This window comes from Sturnira hondurensis, unplaced genomic scaffold (genome assembly GCF_014824575.4).
Source record: "Sturnira hondurensis isolate 20B ecotype Veracruz unplaced genomic scaffold, ASM1482457v3 Scaffold0008782, whole genome shotgun sequence".
In the NCBI taxonomy this organism is placed as follows: Eukaryota; Metazoa; Chordata; class Mammalia; order Chiroptera; family Phyllostomidae; genus Sturnira; species Sturnira hondurensis.
This window is the reverse complement of record NW_028081413.1, coordinates 736,916-761,820: the sequence shown is the minus strand read 5'-3', so window position 1 is coordinate 761,820 and position 24,905 is coordinate 736,916. Positions and strand designations below refer to the sequence as shown.

The following is a 24,905-nucleotide window of genomic DNA, read 5'->3' as shown; positions in this document are numbered from 1 at the left end:
ACCAACTAATGCATAAGTAAGTGGAACAACATTCCCTGGCTGCTGTGGTTCAGTGGATTCAGTGTTGACCTTCAAACCAAAGGGTTGCTGGTTTGATTCCCAGTCAGGGCCCATGCCTGGGTTTGCCAGCCAGGTCCCCTGTAGGGGGAATACAAGAGGCAACCACACATTGATGTTTCTCTCCCTCTCTGTCTCCCTCCCTTCCCTTCTCTAAAAATAAATGAATACAATATATTTTTTAAAACATTCATGTACAAATCTTTCTGTGGACATATGTTTTCTTTCTCTTGGGTAAATATCCAGGTATGGTATTGCTGGGTCATAAAGTAAGTGCATGTTGATGGTTATACTATTTTATATTCCCACCAATAAGAAGTTCCAAATGCTCCATAACCTCACAGCACTTGGTATTGGTGCTCTTTTTAAAAATTTTGGATTTTACTGTTGTTGTTGCTATTGCTTTTAAATACAAAAATCTTATCATTTTTAAAGCTGTAAAACAGTTTCTGCAAGAGACCATTTTGGGTGAGTATATAGGCAAGTTTAATTCATACAGATGCAGTGTGACACAGTATAACCATGTAAACGCATATTAACATGTCAAGTCATGCATTCATTCAACAGACACTCCCCAAGTCCCTGCAGCGTGTCAGGTCTTAGGATCTAAACGTTTGGAGACAGGATGAGGGCTGGTTGTTAGATTTTATGGGGTTTCACATTAATCAGAGGAAGTTCTCTGGCTTAGGCATCTTTTGCCTGAGGCCTCACAGGTTAAGAGAGAGCCAGGATCTTGGAGCCCAGGTCTATCCTAGACTAAGGAACCAGTATGAAGCATAGCAACTGCCTATGAGGCAGTGTTCTGAATACCATTATTTCCTGGGCACTGTCCCCAAATGTCTCTAAGTGGACTGGCTTTCAGAGAATCCCAGAATGTTGGAGATGGTCGCAGTTGAGGAAAGTTGAGGTTGACAATGGAGGAGGAGAGGAGCTGGGCGGCTAGGTGACTTGTCCAACAGCAGCATCTGGTTAAGTGTGATTCTGTATCTGAAAAGGGGGCCTGGAGAGACTGTGTGGAGCGGGTGGAGGGGCCAGCCAAGGCCGGCCCGGGAGGGGCTCCTGCAGAGGTGGTGCAGGTGCAAAGCACGGACCCCACCAAGGCACCCATGCTCCCTAAAAGAAGTTTATAAAACTACACCAAATACTAAAACTTTGCATTTTAAGACCAAATAGTTGCAAAGGATACCACTTCTAGCATACTGTTAATATTGATGTTTAAATAAAACTACTACTTTGCTCTTTTAAACATATACACTGGAACCCAAATACTAAAACAATCTGATGTTCTCCATCATCCATTAAAAAAACATGTGGACTAGTTCTTCTCTAACAGTTGGAAATTTTACATTATTTACTTTCTCTTTCAGTGTTTCCAGTCTTACTGTAATGTATGTTATGCTTGAGGGTTTTTATTGACACCTTATCCTAATTATTTGTAACTAGCACATATATATTTTTAAATATATATGTTTATATATTTAAATAATGTTTTTAAATAATGTTACATTTCTTTTTGTTGTAAGGCTCTAAGTTTTTATTTCACTCACCACCTGGCCCCAGGTGGATCCAAATTCATTGCCTCACGTGTTGAGGGACATGTCTTTTTCTCAGGTGTCAGGCAGGGTGTAGAGAATCAGTGTCACTTAACTGTCCTAGGTGACCATGCCCTCAGAGTCAGGGCCGTCACTGGCGGCATTACCTACACCAGGCTGGGGGAAGGGAAGAATGGAGGCAAAATTGTCTAGGTCTTGACACTGTTTTATTTTGAATTAAGTTATTATAATATTATCCAAATGATCAAAACATAAATATATTACACATTTGCATAAAAATATACATAAAAAGTAAAATTATATTAGAAATACATCTCTTGATGACATGCATAGGGTTTTTTGTTTTATTTTTAATTAGTTCATGCATTTGTGGATAGAACGCTTGACTGAAAGAAAGTTCAGCATCATTTCTCTTCTTACATATTTTTTGTTTTGTGTTGATATAAATGTGGAGAAACTTTGTTCACATAAATCACTAGATAGGAATGACAGGAGGTTTGGTATAGCATAGTGTTGGGATATTTGACCCCCTCCCTTCAAAGTTACATGCCAAAAATGTTAGTGACTTTTTTTCAGTTAGCTAAAACCTGCTTAGGTTCTCAAATTGTATTCAAGTTAAATAACTAGACACCATTTGATGTTCAAAGGACTTGTTATCTAGTCTTTGTTGTCTTTGTGGGAATCGCTGCAGATTTTTACGCCCTGGAGCAATGCACTGTGGTATAAGGGGTGTCTCACCATCCGAGTTGCTGAGTGGTCTGCTTTATTTTCTTTGAAGAGAAGCAGGGGGACGTGGAAGGGAACCTACCCCTTCCACGGGGTAGGTACCCCTGCTACCTTCTCTTGCTGGTTACTTTTAGAAAAGAGTCAAGGGAAGCTGAGGCTCTGGACACCAATTCCCTTACAACTATTGGTTTATTATTTCCCTTGGGATGTGTGAATCCTAGTTTTGAGGACTGCAGATCTGAGGATGCTTCTATTTCTTACCTAGACAAGTGTCCTCTTCCCTGCTGCCCACTGGCTTCTTTGGGGCCACTGGGCCTACAACCCTAGAAGGTGGTGGGGAAGAAAGTGAACAGGCTAGGTCCCCAACTGCCTTGCATGGGGCTTTGCCATTTACTCAGTGGTAGAAGAGATCATAGTAATAGGAAGGGAGTAGGCTTTTTGAGAATTGAGGAGATTTGGGTAGGTTTGAAACCAAATAGGTAAAAGTACAGATTTACGACCTCTTGTAAAGAGTTGTGAAGAAGCTGAGTGAGCCAAGAGACTTCCTTCCTTCAGCCTATTTTAATAGGAGCCAACAATGGGCCAGGCCCTGTCCTAGGACGGGGTGTACAAGACACCTGTTCCTGCCCTCAGTGAACAGTCAACCCAGGGAGGAAAAGGAGGGTGGGGGAAGAGAGGAAGTGGGAGGAGAAAGAAGAGGAAGAGGGGAAGAGGAAAGAGAGAGAGAGAGGAAGGGAGAGAGAGAGAGGTATCAGGCAATTGTAATGCAGGGTGGTCATTATATAGGGTAATCAGCACAGGGGGCTCAGGAAGAACCTAGGAGGGGCCCTGATCCTGGCTGGAGGAAGAATATCAGGAAAGCCAGTCCAGAGGGGACAAAGCCCCAGGAGTAAATTCTCAAGCCTCTGGCGGAGCAGGTGCATTCTGGGAATATCCTTAGATCAGCACTGAGAGATAAGAACAGACCCAATGGCATCTGTTGGGACTGATGAGGCAAAGAACTGCTTGGTTTCCTTAATAAGTTTTGTGGTTCTATGGTTAAATATATATACAAAAGAAAAGAACAAAAAAGAAAAAATAAAATGTATATACATATGTTGTGATGATTAAAAATTAAATTTCAGGGACTTCCGGTTAAGATGGAGGTGTAGGTAGTCATGCTTTGCCTCCTTACACAACCATAGAAAGAATTACAACTAGATCTCAAAGACAAATAACAACCAGAACTGTCAGAAAATCAAACTGTATGAAAGTCTGACAACCAAGGATTTAAAGAAGCCATAGTCATTCAGAAGGGTAGGAGGGGCAGAGTGTGGAGCAGGGGTATAGAGGACACAGTGGGGTGTGGAGAAGCGGTGGCAGTGGAGGACCAAACAGTTCATGTGTGGTGGATGACAATCACAAGAGATACCTTGGGAGCCAGCAACCCCAGCCCTAGGCCAGATCACATAGCCCAGAGTTCTAGCACCAGGAAGATGAACCCCCATCACCTCTGGCTATAAAAACCAGTGACTCTTGGGGCAGTAGAAGAAACTGCTCTATTTTCACCACTGAAAGGGCCCGCATGGACTTAGAACATATGCAAACCCCAGGGGTGGCTGGAAGGGCACCAATCACAGACGGGAGGTGGGTGGAAGCAGGGAAAGTGCCCATTAGGCCTCCAGAAGCCAGGCAGCAGCATTGACCCCTCTCTGAGCTGCCCCCCACCACACACCCACAGAGCCACAAAGCAGTGAAGCGGGTTGCCCTGCCCTGGCAATCACCTAAGGCCCCACCCACACAATTTGCAGGTGCCTTTTCTACACAGGCCATGCTACTAAGACAGGGAGTAAAAGTGGCTCTACCTAATACATAGAAACAAACACAGGGAGGCTGCCAAATTGAGGAGGCAAAGAAATAAAGCCCAGATGAAAGAAAAGAACAAAACTCCAGAAAAAGAACTAAATTGGAGATAGTCAACCTATCAGATGTAGAGTCAAAACACTGGTGATCAGGATGCTCAAAGAACGCACTGAGTACGGCAACAACATAAAGGAAGACATGAAGGATACCCTAAGTGAAATAAAGAAAAATATACAGGGAACCAACAGTGAATGGAAGGAAGCTGGGATTCAAACCAACAATTTGGACAAAAAGAATAAATAAACATTCAACCAGAAGAGAAAGAAGAAACAAGAATTCAAAACAATGAGGAGATACATGGAAAATCCTATAGACTCTACCAAAAAACTGCTCAACCTAATAAATGAATTTGGCAAAACAGCGGGATACAAAGTCAATATTCAGAAATCAAAGGCATTTTTATATACTAACAATGAAATAGCAGAAGCATAAATCAAGAAAAAAATCCCATTCAATGTAGCAAATAGAAAAATAAAATATCTGGGAATAAACCTAACCAAGGATGTTAAAAACCTGTACGCAGAAAACTACATGACACTGAAGAAAGAAATCAAGGAAGACACAAACAAATGGAAACATATACTGTGTTCATGGACTGGAAGAATTAACATCATCAAAATGTCCATACTACCCAAAGCAATTTACAGATTCAGTGCAATACCTATTAAAGTACCAATGGCATATTTCACAGACATAGAACAAACACTTCAAAAATTTATATGGAACCTGAATAGAAGATGCAATTTTGAGAAAGAAGAACAAAGTAGGAGGGATCACAATACCTGATACCAAACTGTATTACAAGGACACTGTAATCAAAACAGCCTGGTACTGGCATAAAAACAGGCACATAGACCAATGGAACATAACAGAGAGCCCAGAAATAAACCCAAGTCTCTACGGGCAATTAGTATTCAACAAAGGGGGCAGTAACATAAAATGGAGTAAAAATAGCCTTTTCAACAAATGGTGTTGGGAGAACTGGACAGCTACATGCAAAAAAATGAAACTTGAGCACCAACTTACACCATACACCAAAATAAATTCAAGGTGGATAAAAGACTTAAATATAAGCTGTGACACCATTAAAGTCCTAAAGGAGAACATTGGCAGGAAAATCTCAGATATTTCACACAGCAACATTTTTACTGGTATGTCCCCTAGAGCAAGGGATATAAAGGAAAGAATAAACAAATGGGATCTCATCAAAATAAAAAACTTCTGCATGGCTAAAGAAAACAGTATTAAAATGAAAAGAGAACCAACTATATGGAAAAACATATTTGCCAATGATACCTCAGACAAAGGTTTAATCTCCAAAATATACAAAGAACTTACATGACTCCACTCTAAGAAGACTAGCAACCCAATTAAAAAATGGGCAAAGGACTTGAACAGACACTTCTCCAAGGACGACATACAGAGGATCCAGAGACACATGAAAAGATGCTCAATATTGCTATCTATCAGAGAGGCAAATTAAAACCACAATGAGATACCACACTGGTCAGAATGGCTACCACAAACAAAGCAACAAACAGCAAATGTTGGAGAGGTTGTAGGGAAAAGGGGACCCTAGTTCACTGTTGGTGGGATTGCAGACTGGTATAACCACTATGGAAAACAGTGTGGAATTTTCTAAGAAAACTGAAAATGAATATTCATATTCATTTCTAAAAATGAATATGCCTTTTGACCCAGCAATTCCACTGCTAGGATTGTATCCTAAGAACCCTGAAACACCAATTCAAAAGAACCTATGCACCCCAATGTTCATAGCAGCACAACTTACAATAGCCAAGAGTTGGAAGCAACCTAGGTGCCCATCAGTAAATGAATGGATCCAAAAACTGTGGTACATTTACACAATGGAATTCTATGCAGCAGAAAGAAAGAAGGAGCTCCTACCCTTTGCAACAGCATGGATGGAACTGGAAAGCATTATGCTGAGTGAAATAAGCCAGGTGGTGAAAAACAAATACCATATGATCTTACCTTTAACATGAACCTAAACAACAAAACAAGCAAGCAAGCAAAATATAACCAAAGACACTGAAATACAGAACAGGCAGATAGGGACCAGAGGGGAGAGGGAAGGGAATTTCAAGGGAAAAGGGGTGTCGGGGCCTAAAGACGGTGAATGCAATCCATCAAGAAAATCGCACCAGGAGGGCTTGGCTGAGGCAGCCCCAAACAGGATGCTGCAGCCGAGCCAGGTAGCCTCCACCCTTGTAGGCATCTCTTGATCACGAGTACTACCTACCAATTAAGATGCTGATCACGCGCCCACCCACCAACTGTCGCCAAGAGCATGCAGTGAGCATGCACAGGACAACCTATCAGGACCACCTCCCCTTTTCCCCTGCCCCCTATATATATAACAGCCCCGCCCAAAATAAAATTTGCAGCTTGATCAGAATCCTTTGTCTTGCTGCCTTTCTCCGCGCCTCTTGTTCCCATCCCTATACATCCGTTTCAGGTAGACTCGGGACCCCCGTTGACTGTTCCGCGGGACGGAACAAAGGGGAAGGATTCACAGGAACAAGTATAAAGGACACATGGACAAAAACTAACAGGGGTGAAAATGGGAGGGAGGTAGGGAGCACTGTGGGAGGTGGGCTGGGGTGGGAGTAAAAGACAGAAAACTGTACTTGAACAATAATTAAATAAAAATATTTTTTTAAAAATGAAGAGAGGCTTAGGAACCAATGGGACAACTTTAAATGTACCAACATCAGAACCACAGGGATGCCAGAAGGAGAAGAGGAAGAGCAAGAAATGGAAAAACTTATTTGAAAAAATAATGAAAGAGCCCCAGCTGGTGTAGCTCAGTGGAATGAACACAGGCCTGTGAACCAAAAAAAGATCATGGTTCGATTCCCAGTCAGGGCACATGCCTGGGTTGCAGGCCAGTTCCCAGGAGGGGATGCATGAGAGGCAACCATACATTGATATTTCTCTCCCTCTCTCCTTCCCTTCCCCTCTAAAAATAAATGAATAAAATCTTTTTAAAAAAGATTTTAAAAACAAAAACAAACTAAGGAAACAAGCAGATCAGGAACAGAATCATAGATATGAAGATGATTTGGAGGGTTATCAGCTGGGAGGGGGCAGGGGCAGAAAAGGGGCATAATGGGCTGAGAAAAAGTGCAGGGATTAAGAAGCATAATTAAGAACACAGGGATGTTAAGAATAGTATAGGAAATGTAGAAGCCAAAGAACTTATACTCATGACCCATGGACATGAACTAAGGGGTATGGGAACTGCCGGAGGGAAGGAGGGTACCAGGTGGAGGGGAGCAAAAGGGAAAACATTGGGACAACTGTAATAGCATAATTAATAAAATATACTGAAAAAATAAAATAAAATAAATTTCTAAAAAAATTCTTAAATTTCCCATGAAGAAGAATTTTAATTGATTTATACTTCACCTTCCAGGAAACATAAACCCTCACTCCTTAAGCATGGGCTGTGTGTAGTGACTTCCTTCCACAGAGGACAGTATGAAAGGCGGAAAGAGAAACTTCAAGGTTGAGAAAGCTGACAAATACTACCTCAGTTGGGTGATCAAGGTCAACATCAACAGTGATAAGTCATGTTGATGGTACCTTTGATAGGATGTATGATAATAGTACTCTACCTTCCCCAAACCTATGACACTTGCTAACCATGAAAAAAAGATATGAGACAAATTCCAATAGAGAGCATCCTACAACACTCCTCAGAATTGTCAAGGTCATCAAAAACAAGGAAAGTCTGAAAAATTGCCATGGTCAAGAGGGATGGGCCTAAGGAAACATGACAACTGAATCCCTTATGATGTCCTGGCACAGAGGGAGGATGTTAAGTAAAAACTAAGGAAGTCTGTATTCTTAACTAAAGCATAGAATCTAGTTAATAGCCATGTGTCCATATTGGTTCACTAATTCTAACAAGTGTACCATACTAATGTAAGACGTTCATACTAAGAGAAATTGGATGTGAGGTATATGGAAACTACTACCTTCTCACTTTTGCTGGAAACCTAAAACCATTTAAAAACACCTATTTTTAAAAAATAAATTACTTATGTCAATTAAATCATTCCTTTTGGCCTGGGTCTTCATTCAGTTAACAAGTACTAGTAATAGTCAACTCATACTAGGCATTTTATAGGTATGGGCACAATGCTGAGTGGTAGCATACCTTATAATACTCAAAATAGTGTAAGGCAACTTTTTCTCATTTTACAAATGTAAAAACAGAAGCATGACAAAGCTCAATCATGCAACTGTTTAATAAATATTTATTAGTGAGTTAGTGACTGCCCCACAGGTGTGGGGGTCTCCTTCAATTAATTCCCTGCAGGGGCCTCAGGTGTCAATGTTCAGATTGAGCTCAATCACACGACCTCTGCCTCTTTTCCCCCAAGCAGCTCTTCCTCCTATGGTATCACTGCACCATCTTCCGAGTCTCCCAAGAGAAGCCCTGCACTCTCCTTCCCTTCTCCCGCCACATGTAACTTGACACTAAGTCCAGTGGGCCCTTCTCAGAAACGCCTCCCCACGGTCTTCCTAATCTACTCTCTTTCTTCAGGCTGGGCCCTCACCACTTGTCCTCTGAGTCTGCCTCCTGTCTCATACTTTCTAACGTGGACTCCACCCAAGCCATCACCTGCCTTTCTAGAACCCACATTAGATGATCTCATCCCCCACCAATGCTTTTCTCAAGCTGGCCACAACCAGTCCCATTTCCTATTCCCTCCAACATCGCTGTATGAAGGCCTTTGCTCTTGGTTTTCTCAGGGCCTGCCTAAAGCCTTTCCCTTTTTGCCCTTGAACTTCAAGTCCTAGGTCAAATTCGCCTGCTTTTGAATGCCAAACCTCTCTCCCTGGCCCAGCAGTCAGCCTTTATCTGTCCCACACCGCTACCACCTGGTTTGTGATGAGGGGTAGGAACTAGTGGATCTGCCTGCAGCTGTGAGTTCCCTAAGGCACCTCTGTATCCCTTTGCTCAGCAAAGTTCAAGTTATTTCCCACAGTCAGCTTCTGTTATATAAAAGCATAATGCCTACACTTCATAATTAGGTGCCAGTAAGTGGCAAGGACAAGAAAAGCCATAGCAGTTTTGAGGGGGAGCTGCACAGGTCCAGGGAGAGGTGGACTGGAGAGTGGCTATCAGATTAAAGCCACATTTAGAGTTTATGGAGCACGTGCTCTGTTAGACATCGTGCTATAGCAGCGAGCTTTCTACTAGACAAACTCATTTACTCTTCCAAACAGACCTCCTAGGTAATTATTGTATCTATTTCTATAGATGAGGAAACTGAAGCTAAGAGCATCAAATGTGCAATGTCACAGCTAGAGTGACTGGGCTGGGCAGGGATAAGAGCACTGGTCTGTGGTTCTTATTCCAAAGTCTAGCCTAAGGATTTAGTAATGAGTATGTGGAAGAATACTGCTGTAATCACCTCAACAGGGAGTATGTACTGTGTCTGTAGCAAGCAAAACCCACTCAGGCTCCACCCCACATCCCAGAGAGCAGTGGAGCCTGATAGGGAGGCTTTGGAAACAGTGAGGAGATGGCTGGAAGGACTCTGTGTCTGGGAGACACAAACCACCATGCTAACGGGCTCCATGCAGGGAGCACACTCTCTCTGCACAGTCCAGATCTGAGAATCAGGTGCCCCCCCCCTTCTCTCAGCTTGCACTGGGGGCATGGGCAATGTGCTTGGATTTGAGTATTGCCTCCTTGTCTTCCCACTTCCTGGCCACAGGACCTTGGACAAGTTGCTCCACAATCAAACTTCAGTTTTTACTTTTGTAATATGGGGAAAAGAACAATGCCTACTTCATAGCAATAGTGTGCGCACAAAATGAAATAACAATGATTATTAGGAATTTACTGTAGTTTTGTGCTTGGAACATTATCAGTACTCAGTAAATGTATCTTTTATGGTTATTTGACCTTTGGCTGGACCTGTTTGTGCTTCCCTAGTGCAGATAACAGGTGATCTGGGGTGGAGCCTCAGGGAGCAGGCAGCTCCCAGGCTGGGATCACTTTTCCCAGGGAGGCAACCTCCTGCCTAACGCCCAACTCCCGCACCTTCCAAGCGCGACCTATCCTGATAGGAACCAGCTGCAGAACAGGAGATGAGCTTGAATGAAACGCGGTTGAATCATCCCGAAACCCGCCTCCAGCCGCTCCCCCCACCCCGCCGCCCCGATTCCCGGTGCATGGAAAAATGGAAAATGGTCCTCCACTAAATGGTACTTGGTGCCACAAAGGTTGGGGACTGCTTCCTAGCCTATGGGGCAGCGCCCCTGGCGGCGAGAGCGGCTCCCGGTTGCAGGTTACGGGCAGGAGAATCGAGACCCTGGAGCGACGGGTCACCCTATTCTGGGGCACTCCAGGCCCAGAGAGCCCTGGGTAGGGGCTAGTGAGGGTCCAGTTCTTTGCACCTGGCAGGGAATTTAGGCAAGAGTATCCTGGCCACACAGTCTACGGTGCAACCTGGACGCTTTGGGGAGCAAAGGAGGAGGTTTTACTCATTATGCGCGGGGCTACCCGTTAAAGCAGGATGGCGGTGACTCTGGCCAAAAGCCTCCCACTTTAGCAAAGTAGAATCCATGGGCCCCATTAAGGAACGAACTTCGAGTCGCCAATGAGGGTGAAAGAGGGAAATCCAATTGCAGTCCCACTCGAACTCTCGCAGATCTGTCATTTAGGACACCACACTTGCCTCCTAGGGCGGATCATCCCTAGTTCCTGCCAGGTTTTGAAGTTATTTGTTCCCCGCTCCTTCATACCGCGCTGTGGCCACATCTGTAGGTTTGCCCCTGCTGTGCCCTAGAGTCTGGAACAGTGCCTGGCACAGAGAGTGCGCTCATTTGTGTACTGGGTGAACGAATCCATCAGCCTCTTTTCTAGCATTAATTATCTATTTATTGGCTCATCATTCCCGTTGTATTATGACATTCAAGAGCAGTACTGTACTTTTACTTATCTATATGACTAGCACACACCAGAGGCCAGGCACAGAGTAAGTTGTTGTTGAAAGAGTGAATGGAGACAGTCTGACACCCCTTAGCTGTGCCTTTTCTTCTCTGCCGCCCCTTCCTATTTCCCCGCACACCGAGGAGCCACTACGGAGCAGATTAGAGGCAAGTTAGGTAGTACACGGTAGTACAGTGCCCCTCCCACTGGCTGGGGCGCTCAGCCACCGGTTAGACCGTGGATGTGGGAGAAGAGAGATCAGGACTGCTTACTTGTGCTTTGCTAAGGTAGGAACAAGACAAAGATTAGATTGAGGAACAGAAAGAGGTTCTTATAGGGCCTAAGGCAGCGATGTGTTTAGAAAGGTGGGAGTGGAGCTGGATAGGGTGTCTGAGCGAAGGAAGCCTGGGCATGAAATGTGCTGGGGACCGGCGAGGCCGGAGCTGGATGGCGCCGGGCGGGTCGGAGAAAGCGGCTGAGAAAGCTGGGATTACCTCCTAGTGCCAAAGCCCGGAACTGCAGCACGGTGCTGAAAGGAGAGGCTGGTGTTTGGCGGGGCCAGTCCACCACCCCGCTGGTCTTCATCAAGAACTCATCCAGGTCTCCGCCCCAAGCAGAGAACCGCAGTCACACTCCCGGCTCCCTCCCTCCAGCGAAGACTGGGTCGGGCCCTACCCCGCCCACTGCCCTGACCGGGTCCATTCACTACTCGTGACACCTCCCAGTGGCCGGCCCAGCACAGTTCCTGCGCCTGCGTACATGAGCGTCTGAGAACCCGGAAGTTGCGTTATAGGCGCGCGTCTCGGGGGCGGGAGTCAGCTGAGCAGCCTCGGCGAGGTTGGGAACACCTGGGCTGTGCTGTACGGAGTCCATGAGCTCTTGGGGGCGGGAGTGGGTGCAAGACTGCACCAGATTCACTGGGGAGGGCTCCTTGGTGTCCTCGCTCTGTGAGGCAGGAGCGAGATCCTCCTCAGGATTATAAGAGGAGGAGTCAGCGGCGGATTGCCGGGACCTGTCAGATCTCTGTCTAGGCTGGGGACTCGCAGGTTCCAGTGGGGACGACAGGGATCCTTGGGGGAAGCCCTGTTGTAATCTCTGGGCTTGGGACGAAGAGTCCATAAACCAGGCACCATGGCGTCCATCCTGGATGAATATGAGGACTCCTTGTCTCGCTCGGCCGTCTTGCAGCCCGGCTGCCCCAGCGTGGGCATCCCCCATTCGGGTAAGGGAAGGGAGGGCGCCACCACCCCTCTCAGCTCCCCTGACGCCTTTGGGGTAGGAGTCGGGAGGGTGGCTCCAGAGTTCTGGTTCACCTCCTGGACGTGTAGTTTGGGTCTAGGCCCCTGATTCTCCTCAGGCCCTTTTGGCCCCCAGCTGGTGGGTGGCCGAAGGTTGAAAGAACAGCCGTGTGATCTAGGCCCTGCCAGTAGGGTCCCCCCTAAGAGGGAAGTGGGACCCAGATAAGGAAGTGACTTGCCTACAGGGCTGCACTTGAGAAATGAAAATAGGCTTCAGGATTTACCTGATTCTGTGATTTTCTCAGCAGGGCCCTTCTGGTGGGAGGAAGATAGTGGGAGATGAAACTAGTGAGAGGGGGATGTTGTAGGGGAAGGAATGAACTGTGTTATGGAACGAAGGGAAATGAAGTGTTTTCGGCCTGACATTGAGGGGAAAACTTTTGTAGAAAGTAGTATAGAATTGGCTGGGGGGTGTGAAGTATTAGGGTATTTTGAGCAATAAAGGATTGAGATTGAGGTAAAGGATTGAGAGTAAAACCTAAAGAGAAAGCAGCTTCAGTTTGTTAACCAACCAACTGGAACAGTTTTCCAGGATTCCCTCTACTGTACTCCTCCGCATACTCACTGAGGGCATCGCTGCATGGGCAGACAGGAGGGGAAACAGGGGGACTAGAGGACGTTACTTAAGTGGGGCTTGCTGGGCCAAAGGTTGATAAAGGAAAATGTAAAAAAGCATTCCCCCCCATTACCATTGGGAGCAGTTACATCTTGGTGAAACAGCGTCCCAAGGGTTCTAAGAATCAACCCCTCACTGCTGTCAGAAGTGTGGGAAGAGCCCAGGACCCCTAATGTAGGGGTGATTAGCAAACTACTTCACATATTGATATTAAACTATTTGTTAACCAAGGCCCAGGGGTAGGAGTATATTGGGGAAGTGGAGAGAAGCTGCTTTTTGTCCTTGTTGCTTCTCCTTGCCCTTCCTCCATCTCTTTCATAGCCAAACTTTTCTTTGCTCCTTGCCTGTAGGGTATGTGAATGCCCAGCTAGAAAAGGAAGCGCCCATCTTCACGAAGCAGCGCATTGACTTTACCCCCTCTGAGCGCATCACCAGCCTTGTTGTCTCCTGCAATCAGCTCTGCATGAGCCTGGGCAAGGATACACTGCTCCGGTAAGTGAGGGTCCAAAACTTACAGGAGTAGAGAGTGGAATGGTGATATTTCGGTACTGTTAACTGACTCAGGCCATTCTGCCCTGACCGGGTCCATTCACTACACGCGACACCTCCCAGTGGCCGGCCCGGCACTATTCCTGCGCCTGCGTACGTGAACGCAAGTGAACATAGAGGATTGGGAATTTTCAGGAACTATCCTTCCCTAAGAGAATAAATGTAGTGTAGTAGTTCAGAATCAGGTAGACCAGAGCAGGCATGGCTCAATTGGTTGAGGTGTGTGCCTGTAACCTAAGGGTCACCAGTTCAGTTCCAGGTCATGGCGCTTTCCTGAGTTGTGGGCTTAATCCCCGGTTGGGTCGTATGCAGGAGGCAGCAGATCAGTGTCTCTCTCTAGCATTGACGTCTGTCTGTCTGTCTGTCTCCCCTCTCCCTCTCTCCCCCCTCTCCCCGCCTCCCTCCTTCCCTCCCTCCTCCCCTCCCCGACTTCCCCTCTCTTTCAAATGAGAATAAAAGAAACCTATAAAAAAAAAAGGACTCAAGTAGACCTGCATTCAGATCCCAGGTTTCTGCAGATTCCAGCTTTGTCACTTAGGAGCTATGAAATCTCATGCAAGTCATGCAGCCACTCTGAATGTGTCCCTTCATCTTTAATAGAAGTTAAGTACCAACACATAAGTTAGCCACTTGGATCAGTGGAACTGTCTAGAGTCCTGAAATAAATCCACTATAAATAGAAATACTGTGTCTTAATAAAGCTGGAAATAAATATATAAACAAATGAAAATAATATATTTCAAAGGTATTAGGAAAATGGTTTATCTATCTGGGATAAAACAGAGCAAAGCCTCTATATCACAAAAATGAATCTAAGTGGAATAGTTATTTAAATATAAAAAATAAGCCCTGGCTTGTGTGGCTCAGTGGATTGAGTGCCAGCCTGTGAACCAGAGGGTCTCTGGTTCAAGTCCCAGTCAGGGCACATGCCTGGGTTGCAGGCCATATCCCCAGTATGGGGTGCATAAGGCAACCACAAAATGATGTTTCTCTCCCTCTCTTTCTCCCTCCCTTCCTCTCTCTCTAAAAATAAATGAATAAAAAATTTTTTAAAAGCAGTGTGAATATTAAAAGAATTATTCATAAATGTCTGTGTTCTTGAGCTGAAGAAAGACCTTTTACTTCAGCTGGAAAATTCTTGCTCTGGCTGGTGTGGCTCAGCCAGACTGAGCTCTGGTCTGTGAACTGAAAGGTTGCTAGTTCGATTTTCAGTCAAGGCACATGCCTGGGATGTGGGCCAGGTCCCCAGTGGGAGACGAGCAAGAGACAACCAATCCATGTATTTCTCCAACATGGATGTTTCTCTCCCTCCCTCCCCTTCTCTCTAAAAGTAAATAAACAAAATCTTTTTTTTAAAGTCCAGATGTCAGAGGAAGAAGAGACAATTGATTGCATAGCAATTGCTGTTGTGACAAAACAAAGGCAAAAAAGCCTATGAGTCAAGTCAAGACAAAAGATGGTAGGAAAATAATGTTTTTCCACATGACTAACAATTTACCTCCTTGTTTCTTAAAAAGCCCATACAAATCAATAATCAGGTGATTCAGTAGAAAAGGGAGGGCAAAAAATATAAACAAGCATTTCACAGAAGAGGAACTCCAAATTTCCATTAAACATATGAAAATATTTTAACCTCTGGGGATGTAATTTAAAGTAGCAGATGCCGTTTTTCAAAAACCTATCAGATTGGCAAAAATTAAAAACAGTAATTTGTGGCCCTGGCTGGTGTAGCTCAGTGGATTGAGTGTGGGCCTGCGAACCACACAATCACGGTTCGATTCCCAGTCAGGGCACGTGCCTGGGTTGCGGGCCAGTTCTCGGCAGGGAACTCATGAGAGGCAACCATACACTGATATTTCTATCCTTCTCTCCTTCCTTTCATCTCTAAAGATAAATAAAATTTTTAAAAAAACAACAGTAATCTGTGGTGTTTAAGATACACAGAAATTGACTCTCATACAGTGCTGGTGAGAGTATAAATTGCCTCCATCGTTTTGAAAAATAATTGGCGAAGTCTATTAAAATTTAAAATATATGTAACTGACCCAACAACCCCTTTTGGGGAATATACAGCAATAGAAGGAGAAGTACCAAGGGTATAGATTTGCAAGGGTATAGATTCAAGGACATTGATGACAGCATTATTGGTGGCAGGAAGAACTGGACTTGAGCCGAATGCTCATCAACAGGAAAATGATGAATAAATTACGGTTCAGTCACAAAAGAGAATATTATGCATAAATTAAAACAATGACTTAGAGCTGTATCTTGACTCAGTGGAATATATATCAAATATCTAAGTGAGGAAAGAAAGTTGGGCTATCTCTAGCACATTGAGGTTCCTTCCCTCTGTTTCTCCTTCCCTTCCCCTCTCTAAAAATAAATAAATAAAATCTTTTTTAAAAAATGACAAAACAATCCTATTTATGTTCATGGAGAAAGATATTAACATCAGTTTTCTGTGTTGGGAATGACAAGTTTGAGAAGAAAATCATTAACTTTATACATATTTGCATTGATTTCTTTAGTTAGAATGAGTGTATACTTTGAAAAGAACTTCATAAAGGAGATAAAATTCAAACAGGAGCATTCCTCAAGTTTATTGTGAAGATTAATTGAGAACATACTAGATTAAGCGCTTGGCATGGTGCTTGATATATAGAAGGTGCTCAATAACCATTAGCTACTATTTGTTCATTTTTTACCCCAGAAGTCTGGGGTATCCCTGCCCATCTTCTCTGATGCACCAAACACCTGCTGAGTGGAGGAAAAGACTTCTGCTCAGTGGACTTCTCAAAATAAGGCACAGGAATTTTCAACTGAGGATTAAGTAGGACCCTGTGTATGTTTCAGAGTTTTATGTGTGTATATAGATTTCAGGGAAGAAAGGCTGTGGCTTTCCTTAAATTATAAAGACGTCTGTGATTGGAGAAAAGGATCTGCCCTTCTCTTGTCCTGACAGCATTGACTTGGGCAAGGCAAATGAACCCAATCACATGGAGCTGGGGCGCAAGGATGATGCCAAAGTTCACAAGATGTTCCTGGACCATACAGGTGAGTGGGGATGGAGGTCTGAGGGGGTGGGGCTAGGGTTAAGTCATTGCCTGGGTGGGTGGGATCTGAGGGTGGTTGGGGCAAGGAGGAGGCTGAGTGTGGGAATGGCAGCACCCTTTAGGATCCATGTTCTCCCCCCCTCCAGGCTCTCACCTGCTAATTGCTCTGAGTAGCACTGAGGTCCTCTATGTGAACCGTAATGGACAGAAGGCACGGCCTCTGGCACGCTGGAAGGGGCAGCTGGTGGAGAGCGTGGGCTGGAACAAAGCACTGGGCTCCGAGAGCAGCACAGGCCCTATCCTCGTGGGCACTGCCCAAGGCCAGATCTTTGAAGCAGAGCTCTCAGCCAGCGAGGGTGGGCTTTTCGGCCCTGCCCCAGATCTCTATTTCCGCCCGTTGTATGTTCTAAATGAAGAAGGGGGTCCAGCACCTGTGTGTTCTCTTGAAGCAGAGCGGGGCCCTGATGGGCGAATCTTTGTTATTGCCACCACTCGGCAGCGCCTTTTCCAGTTCATAGGCCGAACAGCAGAGGGAGCTGAGGCACAGGGCTTCTTGGGCCTCTTTGCTGCCTACACTGACCACCCACCCCCATTCCGTGAGTTCCCCAGCAGTCTGGGCTACAGTGAGTTGGCCTTTTATACCCCCAAATTGCGTTCTGCGCCGAGGGCCTTCGCCTGGATGATGGGGGATGGCGTGTTGTATGGAGCACTGGACAACGGGCGTCCTGACTCCCTGCTGAGTGAGGAACGAGTCTGGGACTACCCAGAGGGGGTAGGACCTGGGGCCAGCCCACCCCTGGCCATTGTCCTGACCCAGTTCCACTTCCTGCTGCTGCTGGCGGACCGGGTGGAGGCAGTGTGCACGCTGACGGGGCTGGTGGTGCTTCGGGATCACTTCCTGGAGAAGTTCGGGCCGCTGAAGCACATGGTGAAGGATGCCTCTACAGGCCACCTGTGGGCCTACACCGAGCGGGCTGTCTTCCGCTACCATGTGCAGCGGGAGGCCCGCGATGTCTGGCGCACCTACCTGGACATGAACCGCTTTGATCTGGCCAAAGAGTATTGTCGAGAGCGGCCCGACTGCCTGGACACTGTCCTGGCTCGGGAGGCCGATTTCTGCTTTCGTCAGCGTCGTTACCTGGAGAGCGCCCGCTGCTATGCTCTGACCCAGAGCTACTTTGAGGAAATTGCCCTCAAGTTCTTGGAGGCCCGACAGGAAGAGGCTCTTGTTGAGTTCTTACAAAGAAAACTGGCCAGTTTGAAGCCAGCTGAGCGTACCCAGGCCACCCTGCTGACCACCTGGCTCACAGAGCTCTACCTGAGCAGGCTCGGGGCTCTGCAGGGTGACCCAGAGTCCCTAAACCTCTACTGGGAAACACGGGAGCACTTCCGTGCCTTCCTCAGCAGCCCCCGCCACAAGGAGTGGCTCTTTGCCAGTAGGTCCTCCATCCACGAGCTGCTTGCCAGCCATGGGGACACGGAACACATGGTGTACTTTGCTGTGATCATGCAGGACTACGAGCGGGTGGTGGCGTACCACTGCCAGCATGAGGCCTATGAGGAGGCCCTGGCCGTGCTTGCCCGCCACCGGGACCCCCAGCTCTTCTATAAGTTCTCGCCCATCCTCATCCGTCACATTCCTCGCCAGCTGGTAGATGCCTGGATTGAAATGGGCAGCCGGCTCGATGCCCGGAAGCTCATCCCTGCCCTGGTGAGCTATAGCCAGGGCGGCGAGGCCCAGCAGGTGAGCCAGGCCATCCGCTACATGGAGTTCTGCGTGAATGTGCTGGGTGAGACTGAGCAGGCCATTCACAACTACCTGCTGTCACTGTATGCCCGAGGCCAGCCAGCCTCTCTGCTGGCCTATCTTGAGCAGGCGGGGACCAGCCCACACCGTGTGCACTACGATCTCAAGTATGCATTGCGACTCTGTGCTGAGCATGGCCACCACCGTGCTTGTGTCCATGTCTACAAGGTCCTGGAGCTGTATGAGGAGGCTGTGGACCTGGCCCTGCAGGTGAGCCAATGAGTCTTCACGGCCTCTAAGAGAGGGGCCTGGAGACCAAGAGCTTCAATGCTGACAGGCTGGAGCAGTGGTGGTGGCCGGGGTGTGCTGGCCTCCCTTGCAAAGGTGCTGTAGTATAGAAGTACAGACGTTAAGTACAGGGACGCAGGTCAGGCTTCGAATTCTGATTCTGCTCCTTTCTAAGCTCTTTGACCTCAGACTAGCCCTGAACCTGTCTGTGTCTCAGGTTATTCATCCACAAAATGGGGGTGATATTATAGTACCTTCCTCATAAGGTTGATTAAAGTACTGTATGTGGCCCTGGCCGTGTAGCTCAGTTGGTTAAAGCGTCATCCCAATCTGCCAAGGTCACATGCAAGAATCAACCAATGAATGCATAAGTGAGTGGAACAACAAACTGATGTTTCTTTATCTCTAATATCAATCAATAATTTTTTTTAAAAAGTACTGTATATGAAAAGCACTCAGAATGGTGCCTCTTGCTTAGGTAAGGTGTGCATACCTGCTAGCTATTGTGTTACGGTCCCAGGTGCAGAAGCAGAAGATGCTGAGTGACATTTCTCAGATCATGAATTATTACCTAAAGAACTTACTGAGTCAGAATATGTGAAGGTAGGCCCCCAAATATGAATTTTGACCATGTTCCCCAGATGAATTTTAAATTCACTGAAATTGAAGCCCCACCGTCATAAGTAGCTCTTATGTAGCTGTGACGGGGACAGGCCTGTCACTGAGATGGGTTCCTATCCTGGCCCGAAAAGCCCTTTTTCATTTGCTGCCGGGAGCGCTGGAAATCCTGCCTTGGGGGTCTCCCTGGGCATCTGTGTCTCCCATGGTCTCTGTCCTGGGTGGGGAGGAGGGTTGACCCTAACACCCGTGGTTTCCCCACAGGTGGATGTGGACCTGGCCAAGCAGTGTGCTGATTTGCCTGAGGAAGATGAGGAACTTCGAAAGAAGCTGTGGCTGAAGATTGCTCGGCACGTGGTGCAGGAGGAGGAAGACGTGCAGACAGCTATGGCCTGCCTGGCCAGCTGCCCCCTGCTCAAGATCGAGGACGTGCTGCCCTTCTTTCCTGACTTTGTCACCATCGACCACTTTAAGGAGGCGATCTGCAGCTCACTCAAAGCCTACAACCACCACATCCAGGAGCTCCAGCGGGAGATGGAAGAGGCCACCGCCAGTGCCCAGCGAATCCGGCGAGACCTGCAGGAGCTGCGGGGTCGCTATGGCACTGTGGAGCCCCAGGACAAATGTGCCACCTGCGACTTCCCCCTTCTCAACCGTCCTTTTTACCTCTTCCTGTGTGGCCACATGTTCCATGCTGACTGCTTGCTGCAGGCTGTACGGCCTGGCCTGCCGGCCTACAAGCAGGCCCGGCTGGAGGAGCTGCAGCGCAAGCTGGGGTCTGCTCCACCGTCAACCAAGGGCTCTGCCCGGGCAAAGGAGGCCGAGGGTGGGGCTGCCGCTGGGGGCCCCAGCCGGGAACAGCTCAAGGCTGACCTAGATGAGCTGGTGGCAGCTGAATGTGTGTACTGCGGGGAGCTGATGATTCGTTCTATCGACCGGCCCTTCATCGACCCCCAGCACTACGAGGAAGAGCATCTCAGTTGGCTGTAGGAGGGGCTGACGGGGAGCAGGCAGTCAAGGGCAGCTGCTAGCCCAGTCTTAGGAAGGCTGCATGGCAGTGTGTGCTTAGTCATCTGGAGACCGCTGGACTGTGGCTGTGGGGGGGTGGGGTGGAGGGCCAGCCCTCGCCCAAGGGGCTCAGCTCTGAGTGCGCCTGCCCACTGCTCATACCCTTCTTCAGAGATGCCTTAGAGCCCTGCTGTCACTCCAGGCCATCAGCCTGCCTCCCAGCAGAGGGTGCAGGCTGGAGAGGTCACAGTTCGGATCACTTTTCCATCGCCTCAGCATCTAGCAGTTCATTTTTTCCTTTTTGCTCTCTGAACACATCTTGTTCACCTAGAGTGAGAGCGCCGATTCTTCCTTTTCATCCCGTGCCTCTTCTTCCTCAGAGGAACCCCTCTCGTCTCTCTGCTCCCAGGTCCCAGAAGTGAAAAGAGCCCCTCCAAGTCCTGGGCATGGGGACTGGGAAAGGTGGTGCTGATGGTGGGTGTGCTCTTGTGCACACTGTTTGGGGCTCCACGGTGAGGTGTGTCCTGGGCAGAGGGCCCCATGGAAACAGTGGGAGCTGATAGTGGGTTGGAGAGGATTAAACTGTCTGCATTTGATTGATGGCTTCGTGTTGATGCTGGGCTGAGTGCTGTGTGCGCAGTCCCCAGGAGGGACTGGGGTGCCAGGGCCCTGTATGCTTTCAAGCCTTGGCCTTTGCTTCTTCACCTGGAGGTGTGACAGGGTGATTTTGCCATTTTCTGTTCCCTTCCTTGTCCCCCCACTCTATCCTCTCTGACCCCAGGCTTCAGCTGGAAGTTACGCCTACCATCTTGTCCGTGAGCAGGGACTGTTCTTCCCTTTTGCCAGCAGGTGGTGTTGCTCCCCCGGACTCCTTTGCCTCAGGCAGCTGGAGGTGCTGACTCCTCCAGTCGCTCTCTCCGCTAGTGCTTTCAGCCTGCTCCTTCCCTAGTTGTTCCAAGAATCTTCTAGGTATCTCCACCACCTGACCATGAGCCTAAGCCCACCATTGCTCCTCTCTCCACCAGCCTTTCCACATGCTAGACTTTACTTGCCCCTCCCTTTGACGGCCTGGATCCCCACATTCCCAGATTCTGCCCGGCTTTGGTACTTCCCTACCACTGTCTGGCATTCAGCCATAATGTCAAGGCCCGATGTGGAGGTGGGACTGCCACTGCCACCATTCATGGCATTTGGCAGATAGATTTTTTTCTGTCTAGCTCCCATAGCTCGTCCCTCCCCGTAGAATACACTTCTTTAGTTGTGGCTGGTGGCTAAGCCACAATGAAAGATTCTTAGAGCAAGGCCTTCCTGTGATGTCAGCTGAGCACCCTTTGCTCCAAACACCGGTGTCCACAGTCCACTCCCCAGCTCTGTGGGTGTGGTCTGTCAGCCGCCAGACTGAAATGAAATAACCAGGAATCTGCTGGGGTCAGGGCACTTGGCTGGTGTCCACAGGCTTTTCTCTCTTTGCTGCAGCCAAATCCTCTTCTAAGACTTACCTCCTGCAGTCCCGGTGGAATCTTGTCTTGCTGAGTTCCCCAACCGCTAGAGCAACAGCATTTCTTCAGGGCCTCTGCCACCTCCCAGGGCTGAAAGCTGCTCATCTTTGATGAGCCTCAGCTTCCTATCTTCTCCCAGAACCAAGAGTGGGAGTAAACGTGTGTGTGTCAGGGGCTGGAGGCTCATGGGATAAGTACAGGACATCATAAACCTATTCTCTCTCCACTGTTCCAGGAAGATTTGGAGGGCTCCTGCTCCCTCTCCTTCTGTGGCCTAAAGCTCCCATCCAGTAGAGGGCTCAGGGGAGCTGTTCCCCACCCCCTCATCCCCCCACCCTAGTCAGTGAGTGTTCACTATAAACCTTGGCCTGCCACTGGCGTGGTCCCTTGCTTACTTAGAACAGCTTGGGGCTTCTGTCTTTGCACATAATGGGTGCCTAATATATGTTAGTTAAACAAACGCTGCCTTATTGCTCCCTCCTCTCAGGGGACTTGGCTAAGACAGCCTGGGACGCCCCTGCCCCTTCTGTCCTCTCCTAAGCCTGCCCATCTGGTCTAGGCTGCTTCCTCTTTCCTGGAAAAAGGCCCCAGGCTTCCCTGGCACTGACAGAATGGGGTTCCGTTGAGTCAAGGCAACGGGAAGCCGCAGCTCTTAGATCCCTGGAAACCAAGCAAGGCCTGGAATGAAGGGGACAGAGAAGGCGCTTAAGGGCCTTGGCACTAAGCCTGGGGGAGGGCCAGAAGGGGGTGGGGTAGGAGAGCAGCTGCGAGAGCAGGGGCCAAGATGAATGAGCTGCTCCTGGAGCGGTCACTGGAAATAGAAGGAGTGGCCACAGTCAGTGACGCTGGGATCAGGGCAGGAGGCCTGTAAACAAGGAAGCCACCTGGGGGAGACACAGGGCGGCCACTGGTCCTGAGAGCAGGTGCTTCCTGAGGCCCGCCCTTGAGAAGGCCCTGGGGGGCTGCCCGGTCAAGTCCGCAGTGAACACTAGGGGACGCTGTCTACTGGTTTCCCAAATCCAGCAGCTCCTTTCCACAGTTCCTGGGGGAGTGGCCAACAGAGGGTGTGGTGGGCCAGCGTCTGAAGCCCTGCTTGGCCACCTGGCCACCCTCCCTTCTGACCCTAAGGCACACTGGCCAAGGGCACCAGCCCTGGCAGGGAGGACTTGGGGCTCAGAGCCTGTGCAGCCTGGGTGTGAGCTCATGCCCCCTGCACCAGCAATTCCTGCAGTTCCTGCCTGTGCCCCCAGGGCTTGGGTCGCACGCAGGCCTGCTGGCACCAACCCCATTGGTTGGGAGGGGGCTACAAGGCCACCAGGCTCCAGGCTGCTCTGGGCGCTGCCCCCCTGGCGCCAGGGAAACAAAAGGTTAGGGAGCCCAGAGGGAGTTATCTGGCCCCACTGGGTGGGGGGAGCAAGAGGGGCACACCTCACAACTCCCCCAGCCCTGCAGATTCTTCGAGACACTTTCACAGGCGGAAATTCCCAGAGGTCAGAGGAGGGAAACGGTTAATTCCTTTTATTCAATGGGTCCCCCCCTACACGCCTCCCCCAACTTCCTCCCTCCACTTCCCGCCCCCCCCTGTGTGAACAGGAAGTGGAGAGGAAAAGGCTCTGAGCAGAGCAGCTGGGAGCAGGAGGCAGGGAGTGGGCGGCAGGCTTGGTGCCAGCCCTGCCCCTCGTGGTTACTTGCTGGAGGGTCAGACCCACGGTGGCCTGGGAAAGAACCTGCAGCCCCACTGGTGAGTGGCAGGGCTCTGGGAAACAACAGCCTACGGTCTGAGTCCCCTTCCCTCAGCCTGTTCCCTGGTCAGAGGTGGCTGCACTGGCTCTGGGACCTGCAAGGCATCCTCTGCCCTAAACCTAGCTGCAGCCCCACCCCCACTGCAGGCTGGTCATCCCGAGGCTGGCAGGCATCTCCTCAGGCAGCCGCCAGTCCTGGCACTGGCTCCAACCACTCAGCCCCTTGGCCCTGACAGCTCTTTGAAGCTCATGCAGCGCTTCCTGTTTGGGGCGGGCTATGCCAGGGCCCCTCCTCCACCATTGTTCTGTAGAGACCATAGGTCCATCTGTTGCCCCATGGTGGGGCCCCTAGGCTGTGCCACAAGGGAGCAGCACCACAAAGGACCCTGCTGGCAGCTTTGCTTATGTGGAGTGCGGCTGCAGCAGGTTGAGGGTGAATGGTGGTCAGAGGCAGGCCCGGGGTGGGCAGCAGGGTAGAAGCAGGATGGTAGATCTAGCTCTTAGGCAGCTGCAGCCCTCAGATTTCTCCTCCACCTGGAACACAGAGATGATTATATTCCAGGGGTGCTGAAGCCACCAAGGCAGGGAAACCATTCTTATGCCCAGATTCCAAAAGGGAAAACAGATGCAGAAGGGCAAACTTTGGTCTAGGATGGGCGAAAAAGGGGGCATAAAGGAGGGTTCTTTTTTCAAGGGGATGATTAACGCCTGCTCGAGCATGCCCCCTGATTTGTGCTTTCCTCTCCCTGAGCAGCTTTGCCTTTTTTCGGCTTTTGCCTTGAAGTAGCCCTTAAATTTAGCAGTTAGAAAACATGAGGTCATGGGAGGTTAGGGGCCCTAGGCTGGTGACCAGCAACTGATGTTCATGGAGAACAAGCCAGGGCAGACCTTGCAGTAAAAGAGAAAAGGGCACTGGTATGGCCCCAGGAAGCGGGGTGCTGCTCCTGGTCCCCAGGCTGCCTGCTATGGCCAAAGGTCTGTGTTTCCCAGGTATAGAGGCAGGTGCCGTGCATCTCTGCGGCTTGACTTCTCTGCCATAGCTTCAACCCACGCCTCTGACCTCAACCTGCTTCCTCCCCCAGGGCTAGGAACCCAAACACGGTCTAGCCCACTTCCCTCCCCAGATCCTCTGGCTCCTCTCACCAGCCCTGGATGCGAACTGCCTAGATCGCGGCTGCCCGAGGTCAGAGCTGCAGAGAGTTCAGAGGCCATGGGGTGATGTGGGAGCCTAGTTCAGATAAAAACTTTCATGGACATCCAATACCTGAAATTC

At 48.8% G+C, this 24,905-nt stretch overlaps 1 protein-coding gene and 1 long non-coding RNA gene across 4 annotated transcripts; one reads left to right on the top strand and one right to left on the bottom strand.

The window, feature by feature from the left end:
* Positions 1-1,574: 1,574 nt before the first annotated feature.
* Positions 1,575-11,958, bottom strand: LOC118993569 (uncharacterized). The gene is made up of 3 exons (XR_005067885.1): positions 11,709-11,958; positions 11,244-11,363; positions 1,575-1,766 (listed from the first exon to the last, which is right to left on the bottom strand). It is a non-coding gene; the product is annotated as an uncharacterized LOC118993569 (long non-coding RNA).
* Positions 11,959-12,015: 57 nt separating this feature from the next.
* VPS18 (VPS18 core subunit of CORVET and HOPS complexes) lies at positions 12,016-20,987 on the top strand. Of its 3 annotated transcripts, XM_037056043.1 has the most exons (5): positions 12,016-12,436; positions 13,479-13,620; positions 16,640-16,731; positions 16,877-18,747; positions 19,648-20,987. In XM_037056043.1, the coding sequence occupies exons 1-5, from the start codon at positions 12,346-12,348 to the stop codon at positions 20,371-20,373; spliced, it is 2,922 nt and encodes a 973-aa protein (XP_036911938.1). In that variant the 5' UTR covers positions 12,016-12,345; the 3' UTR covers positions 20,374-20,987. The 3 variants fall into 3 exon arrangements, with proteins under 3 accessions (XP_036911938.1, XP_036911939.1, XP_036911940.1); XM_037056044.1 differs by lacking the exon at positions 12,016-12,436 and having other exon boundaries at positions 13,532-13,620; positions 16,551-16,731; XM_037056045.1 differs by lacking the exon at positions 12,016-12,436 and having other exon boundaries at positions 13,537-13,620; positions 16,614-16,731.
* The last annotated feature ends 3,918 nt before the right edge of the window (positions 20,988-24,905 follow it).